This window comes from Oryza brachyantha, chromosome 2 (genome assembly GCF_000231095.2).
Source record: "Oryza brachyantha chromosome 2, ObraRS2, whole genome shotgun sequence".
Taxonomy (NCBI): domain Eukaryota; kingdom Viridiplantae; phylum Streptophyta; class Magnoliopsida; order Poales; family Poaceae; genus Oryza; species Oryza brachyantha.
The window spans coordinates 3062866-3082198 of NC_023164.2; the positions used below are offsets into that span (position 1 = coordinate 3062866).

General features: G+C 40.3%; 3 protein-coding genes across 6 annotated transcripts; 1 reads left to right on the forward strand and 2 right to left on the reverse strand.

Moving 5' to 3' along the window:
• Positions 1–1618: 1618 nt before the first annotated feature.
• LOC102710270 (protein CYPRO4-like) lies at positions 1619–5051 on the reverse strand. The gene is made up of 2 exons (XM_015833524.2): positions 3236–5051; positions 1619–2208 (listed from the first exon to the last, which is right to left on the reverse strand). The coding sequence occupies exons 1-2, from the start codon at positions 4883–4885 to the stop codon at positions 1927–1929; spliced, it is 1932 nt and encodes a 643-aa protein (XP_015689010.2). The 5' UTR covers positions 4886–5051; the 3' UTR covers positions 1619–1926.
• Positions 5052–6398: 1347 nt separating this feature from the next.
• Positions 6399–8811, reverse strand: LOC107303582 (RING-H2 finger protein ATL56-like). 4 transcript variants are annotated; one of them, XM_040520319.1, is made up of 4 exons: positions 7526–8811; positions 7288–7357; positions 6707–6791; positions 6399–6623 (listed from the first exon to the last, which is right to left on the reverse strand). In XM_040520319.1, the coding sequence occupies exon 1, from the start codon at positions 8727–8729 to the stop codon at positions 8175–8177; it is 555 nt and encodes a 184-aa protein (XP_040376253.1). In that variant the 5' UTR covers positions 8730–8811; the 3' UTR covers positions 6399–6623; positions 6707–6791; positions 7288–7357; positions 7526–8174. The 4 variants fall into 4 exon arrangements, with proteins under 4 accessions (XP_040376253.1, XP_040376251.1, XP_040376252.1 ...); XM_040520317.1 differs by having other exon boundaries at positions 6707–7357; XM_040520318.1 differs by having other exon boundaries at positions 7288–8811.
• An 8548-nt stretch (positions 8812–17359) lies between these two features.
• LOC102701613 (transcription factor IBH1-like 1) lies at positions 17360–18552 on the forward strand. The gene is made up of 2 exons (XM_040521172.1): positions 17360–18046; positions 18131–18552. The coding sequence occupies exons 1-2, from the start codon at positions 17407–17409 to the stop codon at positions 18193–18195; spliced, it is 705 nt and encodes a 234-aa protein (XP_040377106.1). The 5' UTR covers positions 17360–17406; the 3' UTR covers positions 18196–18552.
• The last annotated feature ends 781 nt before the right edge of the window (positions 18553–19333 follow it).

A 19333-nucleotide genomic window follows, 5' to 3' on the forward strand; every position in this document is an offset into this window, starting at 1 on the left:
TTCAGTAATTTCAGATGTATTGTATTAGGGGACTGTTTTACCTTTGTGTCTTGGCAAAGACTAGTGGGCTACCATGATTTAGCCTTGTTTTGAGTAGTTTCTATGCATGTGCAAGTGTAAACATACATATAAAGGCAAGGTCTGTCTGTATTACCATGTGCTGATGCACTAATTCATACTTGGATTAATGTGGTCATACAACAACCATCTGCTAGATTTGTAAAGACTGTTGAGAGCTGCTTAGAGTATTTTTCACTATATGATTCTGGTGAGGTTTGGTCCAGGAAAAGAAAGTGATAGCTGATTTGTCAAATATTTGTGTTTGTTTAAGCTTTAACTCAGGAGTTTTTGTTTAAGCTTTAACTCAGGAGTTTTAGTGGTGTAATGACTAAAATAAACATTGCCTATCTGTTTATCAGCTTGAAAATCATTCAGATCAATCAAAAACCTTGATTCCTAGTTTTGAACCCCGAAGCCCAAGGTTTTGGATCCTTCTACCTTATTGTTGCTCATTAGTCATACTGTAACAAGCAAAAAACAGATATCATGGCTGCCAGGCTGGTCGCCTCGCCTTGTGGTAGCAAGCTGGGTATGATAGTTTTGCATGATCAAGTGTTATTGTGTTGTCCACTGCACATTGTCTCATCATCACTCTCCTGCAGCCACTGACCTGATCTGGCTTTAGTTTTTCCATCATGCTTCTTGATGAATATCTTCTGTTCTAATGACAGTGTGATCAGTTCTAAAGGTTTCTTTTGTTGCTTATCGTGCAGACAAGAAGCCACAGGAGTTGAGGGTGGTGTCAAACATCGCAGAGGCGGCTCCACTTCTCCCTTCCTGATGATATCACAAAACTGTTTCTGTAGGACTTTGTTGTTGAGTACAATTCCCATTTCTTCCGTTTGAAAGATAGAGACTTTTGCTACCTGGAACGTTTTGTACCTGATACCGAGTAAACTTTATGAAGCAGAGAGTAACAAAGTTAGATCACTTATCGGTTGCATTGTCCATTTGTCGTGCCCTGGTGCGCGATGGTGTATCGTGCCTCGTTTTTCCATTGGAAAGGCCATAAGGTTATCTCCTTTTCTAGCTGCATGCAGGTTGGTTCTTATAATCCTAAATATTTGTTACCTACCATTCGTCTCAAAAGGAGCCAATTTCAAGTTATGAACCTAGAATGTATATGTCCTTTTCATAGCCAAAAAATTAATTCCCTTTTAGACAAAGGTGTACTGTTCTGAACTTCTGATGCTCACACTGTCACACAGATCTGTGGTTAAACGCAACTACATTGTACGGAGAGAAGTCGCTCTGATTTACCAAGAAAAATCTAATTTGTTGTCACTTTTAGAACCGATTCATCACTCTATAGAGTGAAGCGAAAGGGATTGAACTCCGCCCAGTAGAGGGCGAGCGGTGGTTGTTTGGGTATATTTGTAAATAAAAAATACTTTATAATAAAACTTTATGTATATATTCTTAGCAATTTAAAAATCAATTTTGAAAAATAAACTTGAGTATAAAAATTTTAAAATAAACTCTAAATTTAAGGTGTAATTATGGATATAAACATAAACAGAAACGAGAAGACAAAGGCAGGAGTTTAAAAAAACCCTGATTGACCATCACACATTCACGTGTGCAGAGAGGGCATAAAAAGCGAAAATGTAATGAGCGTCTCATGATCTTTCGTCAATACATTATACGGAGTACATATAATCTTACCACAACCCATGCGATGATGATAATCATCGTACTTAAAAAAAAAGAAAAACAAATCCATGCTGATGATGAATTCAGATTATCATCACCGTACTAGTTGAAAAGGGCGAAAAGAGAAGTCGAAGTCAACAAGGGAACAATTCATCTGTAATAGCAAGTGTTACAACACTGGAAGACAAGACAAGGCGCCAGCGCAGCGGGGAGCTAGCGCTTGCTGGAGATGCTGAAGGAGGTGACCTTCATGGGCGTGGCGACCACCAGCGGCGCCTCCGGCGTGTCGCTGACGGCGTACTTCTCGTGCATGAAGCGGCTGGCGACGATGGACTCGTCCTTGGGGATCACCTTGTAGCAGTAGCAGCTCTTGAGCCCCTCCTGCCACTGGTAGCACTCATGGTGGCTGTTCTTCACCTGGAGGAAGTTCCACACCACGCTGTACTTCCCCACCGTCGCCACCAGATGCCTCTCCTGCTTCCCGTTCTCCGTCACCTAACACAAAAGACCACCACATTCGCAAACATGAATTTGATTGATTTACAGGATGTTCCATGACTTCCATCAGCATGAACAATCGAGTTTAGTGACAAACATTCCAGAACAGCTCCTACTTAGATGTCATGGTGTCAACAACTCAACATAAAACATTACCACATTTCTTTTGGAGAAATATGAAAGGGATAGCATAACTTAGGTGGAAACTTAAAAACTATTGCTCAGAAGTCCTAGAAAAATCGAACAATAACCTCAAAATTCATGAACAAACTTAACTGTTTGTTAGTTTCATACCTAGCAGTAGCAGACGACGTTGAGTTTCGTCTTCAACTTGTCTATTAGTTGTCTAATATCATCTTAGCTATACACGAGATTATCATGAATTTTTAAAAGGACATTCATACTGGTTTTACATAGTTTCCCATATATTTACCTACACAACAAAATATGTGCTGAGTCAAAATAAAATGTGAAACCTACGCACTAAGTAGTTAACTCAAAACAAAGCTTTAGGCATGTAGCAACCTACATTTAGAAAAGCAAAGTATACCATGTTGTCAAACCTCTGCTGGTAAAGGTTGATACCAACAGCTTAAAGTGAGTTGTAACTTTTTAACAATATGCATCGCCAGAACATAGCATTACATTATATCCTTTTCATGATGTACTCCATGTAACCGAAATTCCAAGAGGGACTTGGTCAAAGAGAATACAGAATAAAGTGACATGTGTGTTGCTAAGCAAATCCAATAGATCAGTCACTATAATGTCAAAGTTGCAATGCCATGTACAATAGCCCAATCACAGCAAGCATGATCAATTTTAATGAGCATAAGCTATAATACAGAACAAGCAAACAGCTGAACAACTTTAAATGATTGTGGATTTAGACGTCATAAATTCGTGGTTCCAGAATAAGCAAGATAAAACAAAAGATTACCAGTTTTAAGCATGCGAACTGGTCTTGGCCAATGAACTACATTACTAAAAGGTAAATTGAAATGAAGAGGTAGGCTATACTCACCCATGAGAACCTTCCTTCACGGAACTTATTATTTGCTCCAGCAAGATGAGCATCGAGTGGGTTTAACTTGAGCAACCTGGGCGCTGCAATTCTGTTGCCCATCCTCCCGCCAAAGCCAGTCTTCTCCTTTCCGTCCTTATCAATGAAAATGGTGCATATAAGAATCAAATATGTATCTGTTGTCCCTAGTATCCACTTTCCATCATACGTCACATCCACATGAGTAATTGGCGAACCCAGCCCTGGGAAGGCTGTCTTTGCCATTCTCATAGAACTCTTCGAGTACAGGCGGATTTTCCCATCCAGTGAACCAACCACAATTGACCCATCTCCTGTTGACGCAAAGCACTGAAAGTTTGTGCCCCTAGAGAACTGATGTCCCTGAGTCCATTGCAATACCGGCGACTCCGCTGCACTGGCCAAGTTCTGAACAATCCCATGACGATCCCGCATATCCCAGCGACACAACCTGTTGTCATCAAGCCCCAAGAAGGTAGACTCTGATGGGTCCATTTGCGCCCCTTTGGAATCATTTGTGATATCCCTCATGTTAATATCAGCACCGTCTTTTCCAAATTTCCATTCAGAGACCACCTTCCCGGTCTCAATGTCGAGCTGATGGACACCCTTGGCATGAGGCTTGCCATCCGTTGCGGGGCTCATCAGAAGCATGTTTGTCTCAGCGCGCATAAGAAGCGCCTTCTTGGGTGTCGAAAAGTTGGTGCTCCCACCAGAGAACTTCACTGACATCCCCTTGCCATGTATACCATGCTCGAAATTCCTCACCACCTGGATGCCCGAATCGCTGACTAAGAAGCTGTTATCGAGTGCGCCAAGCGCAAGGCTCTGTATTCCCCCGCCTTCCTCCACTGGCTCCTCATACTCCCTCAAATCCTCCATGAGCGGTTTCAGCAATGGGCTGCGCGACGGCATCGGGCTGCGGCTTGGGCTTGGTGCAAATCCATCGGTGGCGTCCTCCCAGATGGACTCGTCCCCGTCCTCCGGGCGCGCCCACGCCGCGAAATCCTTCCCGAACACCTTGGCGCGGCCCTCGTCGGTGGCCGCAACGCCGTAGCTGTTCTCGAAGAGGCAGCTCTGGTACTTGGCATAGAAGTTTGGGTAGCCGTCGGCGTGGAGGAACTTGATCGCCCAGACGCCGTCGGCGACGAAATCAACCCGGCGCTGCTCCGGGAATGTCTTGAGCTGCAGCTCCGGCCCGACCCTGGCCCGGATCTTCGAGCCCACCACGAGGTACCACGGGCAGGTGGGCGGCGCGTCGTCGTCGGCATCGCCGTCGCCGTCCCCCGCGCGGGCGAGGGAGGCGGCGGCGAGGCGGTCGGAGATGATCCACCGCGCGGAAGGGGAGGAGCCGCCGATGTGGAGGTAGAGCTTGACGGCGTTGAGCGCGGCGGGGGCAGCAGTGCCGGGGCTAGGGCCGGGGGAGATGGGCTCGGCGTACTTGAGGTGGAGGCTGCGGAGGTAGCGGTCGATCGCGTCGATGGAGGCCGGCGTCGCCGCCGCGGCGCTGGGCTTGGCGGAGGACGGCGGCGGCGTGGCGAAGTCAGAGGAGGCGTCGGAGGCGTGGGAGACGGAGTCGTCGTCCTCGGAGTCGGAGAGGTCGAGGTCCTCCCGGCTGTGCGAGCCCCCCATGGCGGCGGCGGTTAGGGTTTCGGCGGGGAGGGAGGGGAGCGTGCGGGAATTTGAAATTTTGGGAGCGGAGCGGAAGGAGAACGGAGGTGGAGATCTGGGAATAATAAACGTTGGGGCTCTGACGCCCAAACGGCACGCATGACGTACTCTCTCTCTCTCTCTCTCTCTGAATTTTTTCATGTTTTTTTTTTCAAATTGTGCTGGCATTGCACAATTTGCACTTGATCACATCACACGCAAAGATTTGCCTTGTTCGAATGTACCGGCGTATGGCCGTGTGTTATAGCGGAATTTTATTAAAAAATATTATTAAAGTATAGTTAATAAAAATGGTTTGATATTTAGATTTTAGTTATTTATTCTTTAAAAATAGAAAGAAGTTTGTGGTGTCGTAGGCGACAAATTCACCACGCTACTCTTTTTTTATAAGACTATAGAAACTATTCTCAGTTTTCTCTTTGTTTTTGTTCGTATACTTCATGAACCACTGCATAATATATTTTTTATAAAAAGTTTATACGCATAAGTTCATCCTATTACCTTTTTGGAATAGATTTGTAACTCTATAGTAGTTGATTATATCACTTATAATATTAAATAACTCATAAAAAATCAGATATATCATTTATCTTTGGCGGTAAAGGAACACAACATTGGTCATTTGAATCAAAAATTTAACTCAAAGCTTGTCGCTTCTTAAGAAATTGCTAATAATTGTTATAGAGTTACTGACGAGGCAACCCCGACATCTATTTGGCATGCCACATCAATGACACGTGAGATTCCCGAGCAGGGCTCGTAACGGTTTGGGACCAGAAAGACACTTTAGTAATACCTCCGTCTCAAAATAAGTTTATTTTCAGTTATTTTCTGTGATTAATATTTTTATTGTTATTAGATGATAGAACATGAATGTTATTTTATACGTGACTATTTTTTTAAATTTTATATAATTTTTTTAAATAAGTTGAATGGTCAAACTTTGAACATAAAAATTAAAAAATGAAATTATCATGGGACAGAGACAGTAAGTTATATGACCTATATGTATATCATAAGAGTAAAAAACACAGATGATACATGTGACCAAGATCAACCATGTACTTTACTCTTCTTTGAGTTTTTCACAATATTTAAGAAATTTTACTCCCCTCATTCCACGTTATATTGATCAAGCGATGAATCTGGAGAGGACTAAAACGCCTTTCAATATGGAATGGACAGATTACAAGTTTTTTTTTCGTATTTTTTTGTTTTTAAGTTTCAACACGTTACTGTTAACACGTAGTAACCATGTATTACGGTGTGAAGTTCAAACATTTGAACTCAAAAATTAAAATACGGATATATCATGGTAAGGTGAAGTGGTGAACCCTACTTAAGACTGCTTATAGCACTATTTGTGCATGAAGTTATTCTCAGATTAGTTATTATTATTCATGTTTTGAAAGTAATCCTGGCATACCGGATACTTTAATGTCAAAATGATAGGAAAAAAAAGGGGAATCAGTAATTTACAATACAATAACATGAATTCCAACCACACTGGCATTTCCCAATTCCTTTCCGACAAGATGGAGAAGGATGCAATGCTACTACTAGTATTAGTTAAGATAACCAAGACAATGGAAGCAAATAAGCAATCATCAATCATAGGCTCATAGCATCATCTATTAGCTGTTTCATAAAACACACTTGTCGCATCAGTGATCAGTGTAGCACTGTTACAAATATACTCCTACAATGATATTTATAGGTTGTCACTAAACAATAAACAGTGTTTATGCTCCAAAAAATTAAACAGTATTTGCGACGTAGTACCTGAAATGCCATTTATGATTTCTCCGCAATCAAGTACACACCTGATTCGTCAAGATCATGGAGCACATATTGCTTCGCCTGGGAGCTGCTCCTATTTCATAACACATTAGTATTTATGGTAAAATATTGCTATGAGATTAGCTATAAAAAGACCAGGATTAAGCACGTTATGCCATATGAGAGGATACATCCTTGGAATCTTCATCCTAGAAAAATATTGCAGACAGGATGATATCTTAAGTACTGAAATTCTGAAACAGTCTTCTGGAAAGGGGCACCGGTGTTATAAGTTATGACGCTGCTCAAATGCTCAATGTATACAGGTTAGAAGGTCACATGACAACAATAAATTGTGCCCATACTAGTAGCAGGACCAGATGCATAAATGGCATATTCAGATCAAACAAAACCAAACATCAATTTTCAGTGGTCGTCGAATGCAATTTATGTGGAAACAGAAAACAGAAACAGCCTATATCAGATTGGGAAAAAAGGAAATGCTATATTTGCGGAAGAAATTATCCTTATTTCAAAGAACCTTACACAGGGATGAGGTTACACTACTTATACTGAGCAGGTACCTTGGGAGGATAAGGGAGGAGATTTCTCTGTTTATATCTTGTGTGCCTCTCTGTAATCTGTTTAAATATGCTAGAGATGAAATATAGAATTTCAGCTATCGTAAAAAATCTGTGGATAAGCTGAACTATGCATCAAATTTGTTTCCAAAATCAAAAGAAAACCTCAAACGTACTTAACACCTACCAGAAGGATGAGGAGAAAAGTAATGCAGATAAGGGACTGGATCAATCAGGCTACCTGGTTTTTGGAGTAAAAGCAGAAGCTTCCAACAACTCATTCATCTCCAAATCTTGGCATCAGGGTGCTACTATTTGTTTAATAAAAGCAGTACATCCAAGACCATTTCTAAATTAGCTTAGCAGAAGTTTCCTACACTTCATTGACCTCTAGTTCCTGAATTATGACATCTGCATGGTATTACTGTAAGACAGAAGAATCACACAGAAGATTGTTCCTTTTGTGAGCTAGTACTATTAAAATATTAATCAATCAATACTTTATCTCGAAATCCCCACATTTGCACACACCAATGCTTCAAGTATGAGTATGATAATTCACAAGTTGCACTGCAAGAAACATGAGAGGCATAAACTACACAATACTACTAACTGTAAGAAAAACTACATAGTTAACACTGCAAGATTTTGTGAAAGGGGAACGTTTATGCATGCTTTCGTTATTTCTTTGGTTACAACAGCAGAAAGATCCATGCAAAATGCACAGCTAAAACTAGTACAATACACATCATGATGCAAGGCATTTTGCCAAACACCTAACGGGAACCAAACCTTACGGAGTCGCATGCCTCGACAGGCGTTGCGTCGCCACCACGGCGGCTGCGCGAAGGTAGCGCCTTTGCTGCAAACTCACGGCAAGGATCGCGTCATCAGCCCACAGATACGGATACGGCGGCGCGGCAGACGGGGCAGGCGGCCGTCCTGGCGAGCCACCGGTCAACGCAGGCGGCGTGGAACGAGTGGCCGCACGCGGGCAGAGCGCGCCACCGCTCGCCCGCGCACGCCACGTCGAGGCAGACGGCGCAGAGCTGAGACGACGAGGAGGAGGAAACGGCGAAGCAGGGCAGGAGGCGGAGGTCCGCGGGGGAGAGCCCGGTGCGGGAGGCGTACGGCGGAGGCGACGAAGGCGAGGTCTCCGGGACGCGGTACCGGCTGCCCCCGCGGTGCTGGTTCCGGAATGCCCGCGCCGCGACGACGAGGTGGAGCAGCAGGATGGCGGCTGCCGCGGCGAAGAGGAGGAACACCGCGAGCGCGGCGGCCATCACCGCGGCCTGCACGCCGAGCGACAGGAGCCGCGCGCCGGCGCCGGCGCAATCGGGCCGCGGCCGCCGCCTTGTCCCACTCCCCGTATCCTTCCCGTCCCTCCGCGCGCTCTCCTGGTCGGCGGCCGCGGCCGCGGACTCGCCGGCGGCGGGCGGCGCCATCGATCTCACGCGCGCGATGCCGTGTTTGGGTCGAGGGGAGATTTTTTTTTCTGCCCGCGGTTTGATGGACGGTTTTTCTGTGTGCTGCTGTGTGCAAATGTTTCGCATTTCTCACGTACACGGCCCTACTTATATTAGGCCCCTTTAGTTACAATTTTTTTCCTAAAACATCACGTAAATCTTTCGACATTTAAATATAGCATTAAATATAGATATAAAAAAAGTTAAGAAAAAATCGTAAGACGAATCTTTTAAGTCTAATTAGTCTATGATTAGTCGTAGGTGCTACAGTAACCCATGTGCTAATGATAGATTAATTACGCTCAAAAGATTCGTCTCGTGGTTTTCAGGTATGCTATAAAATTCGTTTTTTCATTTGTGCCCAAAAACTCCTTTCAACATCCAATCAAACGTCCGACGTGACACCCAAAATTTTTTTTTCGTGAACTAAACATGGCCTTAGTCTTAGATATCCCCTGCATAACTTTATTTAAGACATAAACATTTCTATATTGTTTAGAAAAGACTAAATTTAAAAAAAATTATAACGTGTATTTTAATAAATAAGAAATGTATAGGGGTGAAAGGATAGTTGGCGATAAAATGAGATGGACTTTTGAGAAGTGATTTACAGAACGATCTATACTAGGGCAATAAATACTTAGGGATAATTGTTTGGTTTTCTTAAGTAAAGAGTCAAACGATATATTTCAAATAAAAATACTTTGTCAATAAAATCTTTATATATGTATAAAAGAAAAGGCTAAAAAATAAATTTTAAAAAAATCTTAAAATCAACTGTAAATTTAATGTTAAAAATATAAATTTTATCTTATAATTATGTATAAGTATAAGTGAAAAGATAGGGTGTTACCTTCGAAACGGATGGATCAGGCTGAAGAGTGTATTGATAAGATTTTACCAAACCGCTATCAACCCCTAAGCCAATGATCATCAGTTTGTGGTTTTCACAAAAATTGTTGACTTTCCCTGAACTTTTGTCGAAATTTTTATATTCATTTCTTTTCAAACTTGACTGAAAAAACAAACTGTTTGTGTTAGCCAGATCGGTTTTGTAAATCCTATTAATCCCATAAATTTAATCTAATATCGACAAAAAAATACTTTGACTAATGTAGGAGGCAGCTATGAATTATAATTTCTTGTTTTATGATAAGCTTTATGCTAAACATATCTAATATTATACCTTAAATTTGCGAGTATTATTTAGCATAGTTTTATCACAATACCCAACCCAGCTCAGCTCAGGTCAGCCGAGGAAAGGAAGAAGAAGCTTCAGCAATATAGGGATCGTTTGCTCTTGTAATTTACTTATCTCTCTATATTATCTAATCATGAAAATGTATTTTTAAGGAGAACTTTTATTTGGAAAATTCGGTAGTAACGATGAACTATAGTTGGAAGTCGTTGTAACAAATTTATAGTTTTGTTGGTGATTTTGAAAGTGACGGTGGAGAGAATGGATTGAGGCATCTAAGTTTATTAGTAAAATAGCAATATATTCATGTGGTACTCTCTCCACTGTCGTAATTTCAATTATCTATACGAGTCGTCCTCCTTCCCACCTAACCATAGTACCCATAGTACGCACGTGAAAAGAAAAAAAGGAAAAACAACAAAACAAAGCACTCACCTAAAATTAAAGAAAAGAAAGAAAGAAAACAAATATGCATGCAACTACCCACATCTCTTATTTAAAAAAAAGGAAAACGAAAAATAAATAATAATAGAACGCACTCACGCACGTCGGCACGCACATGTAAACCGAGAAAAAGAAACAAAAAAAAAAAAAAACAAAAACGGCCGCACCTGTCCACCGAGAAAAAAAATCACGAACCAGATATCTTCATTTGGATGTAACTAGTTTTAGATAAAGGTATAGTAAAACTTTTAAACTTTGACTACTAATAATTTTTAAAATATTTAGTTTAAAAATACTAGGACAAGACATATATATGGATTATATAAAGTATTTTAATAAAAATAAACATTTATTTTTTTATATTTTAATAGAACATCATAATCAAAAATAGAGTAGAGGACCGTTTTGTTGACAATTTGCTCATTTTCAGGCATATTTTGATCCAGAAATATATCATGACGAGTGAGATTGTGTGATTCTAAAGCAGTGGTAAACATAACTATGCTAGCAAACAAAATAGCATCGAGAAATACGTTTAACACTAGAGTAGGCAAACATACTTATAGAAAACACTCTAAAGAAGCGTTGGTGTTGTCGCCATTTAATCCAGTGTTGCTGCCGCTACCGCTCCATCCACCGTCATTTTTGTTTTCTTCATTGCCGCCTCTAGTGGTCGACACGTCGATATAGAGAAAGTAGAGAGTTGTCACATGACAACAGTCACGTGAACTACTTACCAACAATTGATTTTCCGTCTAAGGGTACTCAAGCGAGTGGAATTTTAGAGGTCTGCTCATTCCAAGTACTTGTGCACATAAGTATTAAAACCAGGAACAACAGATAGCAGCACATGACCAAAAACTTGGTGTGGATGTAAGAGTGAATTGTGTTCTGTCTTGCGTGTATGTGAGATCAATTCTATTTTCCTTTAAAAGTAGAAAAGGATGATGAAGATGAATGATCACACGGAAGATAAAGCGGAACAGAGTAACCAATTAGCCTGCAGCAGCCATCAATTATCATACACTCCACCATTAACCAATAGTTATTATTAAGGGAGTTATTATTCCAACACCATTATGTTTTTACTTAATAACCCATAAATAAATGAGATATGAATACACATAGCTCGTAGCATTATGAATCTTCGAATTTATTTGATTTCAATGGATCAATTACTCACATGTGTCGTGTTCAGATCGTTAGTTTCATCCCGTGAACGATTACTATCCTTGCAACATATCTTTTTGCTTGTAAGATAAAATTTGGACTTTTAAAGTAGATTTAGGTTTATTTTATCGTTATTTATTTTTCAACCTAGGCTTTTAGATCGCTAACAACATGTATTAAATTTTGTTTGCGAAATTTTTTTGCATACAAATATGTCGTTTGTCTTTTTTTTTCTAAATAAGCCAAACAATCAAGCCTAAAATTTTGAGAGAGAGGTTTTTATCTACGCTCAGCATGAGGCTAGCGTGAAACGCGTGATAGCAAAAGAAAATATTAACGTATAAACCTCACATATAATGGTGATGGCTGCATAAGATACTGGTGTCAGACATTTGTAGTCGGTCCGTCGGTAGCATTTATACTTGTACAATAATTAATTAATTAAGGTCCAGAAAAGTGATATGCTAAAAAAATGCAACAAATTAATGAGGTGTTTGCATTGGTTTCGTTTCTTTCCTCCGGAAACAAATGATTGTTTTCATCAAAAATTTTGACCTAAAAAAATGGCTAAGACCGTGTTCTCTTGGCTAGCTAACAAAATAGATTCCCTTGTTTTTCACATGTATACTTTCTAAACTATTAAACGATATCTTTAATATATATATATATATGAAAAAATATCTTTTAAAAATCATATCAATCCGCTTTTTAAACTTTTTTAATCAAAAGTTAATTAATTATATATTAATTTATTGCTATATTTTTCACACCGTTTAATTAATCAACCAAAGCACATGGACTACTTTGAAACAAGGAAATAATTAAATTAGAGTAAATAAGAGCCTACACAATTATTGCATCCGTTGAAGAGCAATGTTAAAGCGTGTTTTTATCACTAAGGGTAGGTAAATAGAGGCATGGATGTCATTTTATTTGAGTCCTGATCTACTAAAATTGATCAAACTAGTTAGGATATTTATTTTGGAACTAAGGAGTACTAAAATAATAGCACAACTAAGAACATGAACCATGTGTTATCCCCTTGACTAAAAAAAATGAAATGCTACTCTATCCAAAGAATAAACCGTATGTGTACACTACAGTATAGTAGCCCTGGATAAGGGACAAAAAATGTAATATTTGACATTTTAAAAAGAGACAAAATATAATATCAAGGCTTGCTTGATTTGACTGGATGTGTCGAGGTAGACCAGCAAACTATTGGCAGGCCCTTCTTCTTGGCCCAAGCCCATAAGCTCATCAGCCCAGTCTCCTCAGAGAGAGAACCAGCTGCTCGATCTCTTAGACCGTCGGATCTGCCAACCCAACGAATCTGATCCATTTATCTCATTGGAGGCCAAAACCAAACCAGAATAAAACGGATTGAACCGACGTGTCAGCGATCGTAATAGCACTAACATAATAACAAGGATCCAAGTTCGAAGAAAAAATGGTGGTTGATCTGACAGTGACCTATGAGCAACACTCGTCGGGATCATGGTTGCACCCAGAGGCAGATCTACATGGTGGTCTTAGGACCATCTAAAAGAATCTTAGCTTAAACACACACATATAGATGGTATCATTTATTATCATTACATAATGCACTTTAATCAATTTTATATTTATATTGTATATTGTATACTATATCTGTAACAATTAAGAAAACATATAAGTTGAACCACCTATAATAAAATTACTATATACATCGCTGGTTGCACGAACTGCAGGTAGGAGCTAGACGAAGACAATGAAGTGGCTGATCATAAGAGCAGGTACAATAACCGGCTATAAGCCAGCTATAAACATATTTTAAGGAGGTAAGAAAGGAGAGATATGAAAGGAGAGCAGTGAGCTACAAATTTGTAGCTAGCTGTACATGGACTTCAAGACATAAGGTAGTATATGTTTTATAGCTAGCTATTGTATTAATTGGCTATTAGATTAACTATAGATGAATTAGAGCCAGTAGTTGGCTATACTATTGAGCTTGCTCTAAATCTAGTGGTTGCAAGTCCCCAGATCGCCATAGCTTGGAGAACCCTAGCGAGCTTGAAATGCATGTGTGCAATGGGATGGGGCCAGTTGTAGCTAGGCAGGCAGCAGACAAACCATCCATGTTTCAGGGGAGACAAACAAACACGCCAGATTCCTCAATCCTCACTGCTTGGTGTGCTCCTACATCTAGTTTCAGGGCACAAGCTTAAGATTACGAGAAATAAATAGTGACAAGTATTATCAGAATATAGAAAAGATGATTTTTTTTCAGACTGAATTTTAGTTTATTTTATGAGTGTTATTTGGGGAGGTTTTGATTTCTGAATAATAAGTGAGAAGCTGTAACTGTCATAAGCATCCCAAACATGCCCTAAGACCATGTTCTTCAGACAGTAAGTTTTGAGAAGTAGTTAGGCCGCGTTCGTTTTGTGACTGATTCTCTCGTTTTTCACGCGCACGCTTTTCAAACTGCTAAACGATGTATTTTTTATTAAAACTTTCTTCAAAAAGCGTTTTTTAAACAATCATATTAATTATTTTTTAATTTCTCTATAGCTAATAATTAATTAACGATCTGTCAATCCATTGCTACATTTTTCAGCCGGTTACTGATCCCATACAAAGAACAAGGCCTTGGTGTGTAGCCAATTCGTGAGACTTTAGGTGGAAAGGGGGGTTTGCTCATTCTCTTTAGGTCTGTAGTTACCGATTCTTGTATAAGCCATGTAAGAATTTAAATCATTTTGAAGAGGTAGAGATTTTGTGAGAAATATACTGTTAGTTATTTCTCTGCTAGAGTTACCCAAAAAAAGCCTCTCCAAAATATACTGTTGTTGCTACTTCCTGCATATATGGCACAGTTACATGTCGTTTTAGAGTTTCATCTCGCAATCATGTTGTCTCGGAACTCATCTCGCACAATCTAATTAAGCACCAATTCCTGACGGCCGGCCGCATGCTCCGGACAGACACGACCAATATGTTCAGAGTCGTTTGATGATGCTGTTCATGCATGATCACTGCATGTATCCAGCGATCTCATTAAACCGTTTTGTTGCGATTCGCTTGTCTCGGTCTCAACTCTCATGTGATCGACATCACCACCACAGATATCTCCAGTACCCCGTATTAAACCGACCTCACATCACAAATATTCCCTCTGTTTTACGGTATAAGATTTTCTGATCTTGTCTAGATTTATACGTGTGCTTATAAAACTAGACATATATACGAAATATATACATAGATATATCGATGAATCTAGACTAATATATCACCTCACATGGGTGCATCTGCATGCTCCATTATGCCTGCAACTGCAAATGCAAATCAGACCCCCAAATGCAGATGCTGCACATCAATCTGCAGCAGTGGCAATTGCTACATGATGAGATCTATACATGCAGATAAAGATCAAGAAAGAGAGATTCAGAGACCTTCTGCATGAACTGGGAGGCAATTAGTTCAGAGATATTCAGAGAGAGAGAGATGATCACAGACAGACAGGCAGATCGACCTGATCGAATACCTGATCATCATCATCATCATCGAAATGGTGCAAGTCCAAGGATCATATCAATCAAGTTCTTATCGAGTACAGCTACTTGCATTGCACGATCGATCAAGTGATCTCGAGGAGGTGATTGTTGCATGGGGAAGAAAGGGGTCATGTGCTTGCTCCGAGTTTGGAGAGGAACCCCATGTGGCCTTCATGTGAGCTAGGTAGGTCACACCCTCCTCTCTCTTTCTTTCTCAAAGCATTTGCATGTACACTACTACTGGCTAGAACACACAAAAAAAGCTGTAGTATCTTAGCTAAGCCAAGCTGGTCATGAATTCAAGAACGGTAGGCAAGAGTTGGTTTTCTTGTAGTGATATCAATTTCTCATGCTATATATTGCAACTTAGGTATTTGGAGCACTATCTTTTCGCTTATGCTTATATAATTATAAGCCAAAATTTAAAATTTGAATATCAAATTTAGAGTTAGTTTTAGGTTTTTTCTCATAGTTTATTTTTCAGTGTTTGCTTTTATATCGTCAAAAACACATATATAAAAGTTTTATTTATAAAATATTTTTTGTTTGCAAATACGATGTAACGAGGGCCTTTGTTGTTCAGATGTAGAGGATTTAATATATATGGCCAATTCGACCGTCGGAGAAATTGAACTAAAATCCTGGCTCGTCGTTTGAGAGTTTTCACAAATTGCTGCGCAGAAAAATCCTCACTGCAAAACCATCACGCTGCGAAGAAATTAATTCAAGTTCATTTTAACCAGAAGTTAAACCAAACCTTTTACCGTAAATTCTAATACCTCTCAGTACACCAGAAGCTCCGGTAGATACTATATTTTGCACTAAAAAAACTCCGGTGGATCCTCAAATACCATGACAAAAACTCTCTTATTAATTACTATCTGTTTTCTTTCTTTTTACACATTTGATTTTTGGGTCTATGTTTGGTCATTAGTCTTATTCAAAAATTTATCATAATTATTAATTATTTTATCATGATTTTATTTAATACTAAAGACTCTTTAAACCTGACTTATAAATTTGCGTATTTATAAAGTATTTAAATAAGTCGATCAATCGAGCGCAGATAAAAAAAATTAAATGCGTAAAAAAAGGCCCAAAAAGAGTACAACAATATATCATGTACTCCTACATGCATGCGTTAATCCAAGACAATGGAAGTTTTTTGATATATATATATATATATATATATATATATATATATATATATATATATATATATATATATATATATATATATATGCCTGCACACAGCAAGCAAGTCTACAAGAGTAGAGCCGCATGTGAAGCAAAGACAGCCAGCCAGCAGAGACACACACAACACAAGATGCATGCCAACACACCTCCGTTCGCTTCATAACTCCACAAGGTTGCCAACTCGGGGGGCGACGCTACATGTGCCGCCATGTGATGTGCACCTTCCCCTCCCTTTGCTTGCTTCCCCCTATTCTCCTCTCCTCTTAACCTTAATTGTTATTAGCTGCTGCTTAATTAACTGGGCCCCCTCCTCTCCTCTCCTCTCCTATCTGGATATATCATAAACATATACAACTCAATGTTAACTACTACCTCTGTCTCCGTAATAATTTTACTTTTCAGTTTTTAAATATAATGTTTTGACTCTTCGTCTTATTTAATTTTTTTATAATTAATATTTTTATTATTACTATATGATAAAACATGAATAATATTGTATTTATGAATAATTTTTTTAAAAAAATTTTACATTTTTTCAAATAAGAGGAATGGTTTAACGTTGGATACAGAAATTGAAAAATATAGTTATTATGTGACGGAGGTATTGAAAAATATCGTTATTATGTGACGGAGGTAGTATTAATGAAGTACATGGATTTGTGCACACTTGTACTTGTCATTGTACGTACTTCGATCATGTGCACACATAACTTGCATGCACTGGAAAAAATGGAAAAAAAACATGTCTTGTATCCTCCAAGCATCAACTACATATGTTTAGCAAAACTAATTAATTATCAACTACCATGCATGGCATGCCTAGCTAGCTGGTTGCACCGTGCAAATATCAGAATTTTGGCCAGTTCGTTGTTTTAATTAGACTGAAATTAATTAAAATTAACTAATTAATTAATGGGGTGCTCAAATATTCAACCGTACCACAATGTTAGCATGTGGCATGAACAGAAAAGGGAGAGAGAGAAAAAAAAGTGAAGTAATTAGAGGACCACAAAAATGGTGGCAATGCATGCTAGCTAGCTCACACCACATGGCACCATCGTCTCTCCCTCTCCCTCTCCATCTCCATGGACGATGGTATATATAAGCAGCCATGGCGTCCATCGCTGCTGTGCTGCCTCTGCCAACCTACCTAGCCCTCCCCGATTCTCCTCTCTCGATCCCCAGCGGAGCCATGAGAGCTCCTGGTGGCAGTGGCACCGCCATGGACTTCAAGAAAAGCTTCCTCAAGAACCTCCTCTCGAGCCTCCAATCCTGCAGCTCCAGCAAGGCGGCTGCCATGACCCTGCAGGAGAGGAAGCACGCCGTCAAGTCATCCGCCGACATCGCCATGGCCGCCGCCGCCCGCGGCGGCACCGCCGGATCGGGAACACGGCGGTGGCCACATGCCCTCTTGGCGTCGTCGTCGTCTAGCTCATGCAAGATGCAAGGGAAGGTGACGAGGTGCAAGAGCATCGTGAGGAGGTGCTGCCACAAGAGGAGGAGAGGTGGTGGCAGCAGCAGCGGTGGCACAAGCTTCTTTGCAAGGACGGCATTGGGTGGCGGCAGCGAGGCGGCGAGGAGGCTGGTGAGGAAGAGGACCATGGTGCTGAGGAGGATGGTGCCCGGCGGCGAGCTCCTGGACGAGACCTCGCTGCTCCGTGAGGCCATGGATTATGTCGCTCATCTGCACGCCCAGGTCGACGTGCTGCGCCGCGTCTCGAGAGCAGTGCAGAGATCCAATGCATCTTCAGGTTTGTTCATTTCCTGAATTTCTTTTTGGACTTTGGAATTGAGTTGTTTGTGTGATTTAATTGTTCTTGTTGTTCATCATGCAGTGGGGTTTGCACAGTTCAAAGAAGGGACGGTTCAGATCTCAGGTGAAACGGACCATCCATGCTAGTAGAATGTCATTCTGAAAAGAGGAGCAAAAATGTCTTGAAGATATCGGAGAAATATCCAAGAAGATGATCAGATTTATGTCCCTGGTCAGTTTGATCAGCAAATGCAGAACTGGTGCCTCGCGAAGTACGGATTTGGTGGAGAACAGATTAAGATCTTGTAATGTCGAGAGATGATGTTGTAAAATCATTCTCTTCTGATATGTTTGACGTGCAGAGCTTTTGCGCGTTCGCAGAAAGTAATGTTCAAAGATGAATGAGAGGAAACTTGTAAGGTGGTGGTACTTGTAGCAGCCACTTTTGTACCTGAAGTAAAGTGAAATTAATTTATTACAGTGCAGAGGTAGATGGTACTGAAATCAGTGTCTTTTGATCTTTTCAGTATCCTTGTTCACCTGAAAATCTGAAACTGTGCTGCTAAACTAATCTTCAGTCTATACTTTTGAAAAACTAGCCAGTTTCAGACGTTAATTCAAGTCCATATATGAACCCTGAAACTGTATTTCTCTAAGCCATGTTTCTGTAATTCTGTTATGGTTGCTTGCCTGAACAACCTGCCATTATCACGCCAACCACATTTCGCAACGATCAAGGAAACGGATGCAGTTAATCAGATTTGTTGTTGCAGGATTTTAGCAACTGCAATGTGTTAAACTGAGCACTTCTTTGGATCACAGGAATTTTACAAGATTTTTATAGGAAACAGTTAAATTCCTCTATTTTTCCAATGAAATTCCTTCAAACCGAGAGTTCAAACACCAGATGCAGTGGAGAATGTGAAATTCAGAATCAAGCATCATGTAGATGGTGGATCTTGCTGTCCAATCCATGCAGCCATGCCTGACTGCCTGTATCTTGTCCCTTGCTACCTCTGTCAGTGGTAGGCAGATATGGGCATTTGTCTGTGACAGAAGAAGATGCCAAAGGATTTTGAGGCTAACCCTGAACTGCTGCAGCTCTGCAGGTCTCCTTGCTACAGTGAGGCTCACATGGAAGCTGCCATGAGTGTTCTTGGCATGTCTGGCAAGGTTCAGGTTTCAGCAATCAGTAGCTACTTGTTGAGCTGAACTGGATTTGGGCTGGGGTGTTTAGCATCAGCAGGAGCAGCCTAGCAAACATGAAAAATGTTAATCCTGGCCC

Bases quoted from the DNA above. Each gene is read 5' to 3' on its own strand.
- LOC102710270 (XM_015833524.2), bottom strand. From the start codon at position 4,885: ATGGGGGGCTCGCACAGCCGGGAGGACCTCGACCTCTCCGACTCCGAG. The intron at 2,209-3,235 runs GTGAGTATAGCC...CTTTTGTGTTAG, and splicing joins GTGAAGGAAGGTTCTCATGG to GTGACGGAGAACGGGAAGCA.
- LOC107303582 (XM_040520319.1), bottom strand. From the start codon at position 8,729: ATGGCGCCGCCCGCCGCCGGCGAGTCCGCGGCCGCGGCCGCCGACCAG.
- LOC102701613 (XM_040521172.1), top strand. From the start codon at position 17,407: ATGGCGTCCATCGCTGCTGTGCTGCCTCTGCCAACCTACCTAGCCCTC. The intron at 18,047-18,130 runs GTTTGTTCATTT...TTCATCATGCAG, and splicing joins GAGATCCAATGCATCTTCAG to TGGGGTTTGCACAGTTCAAA.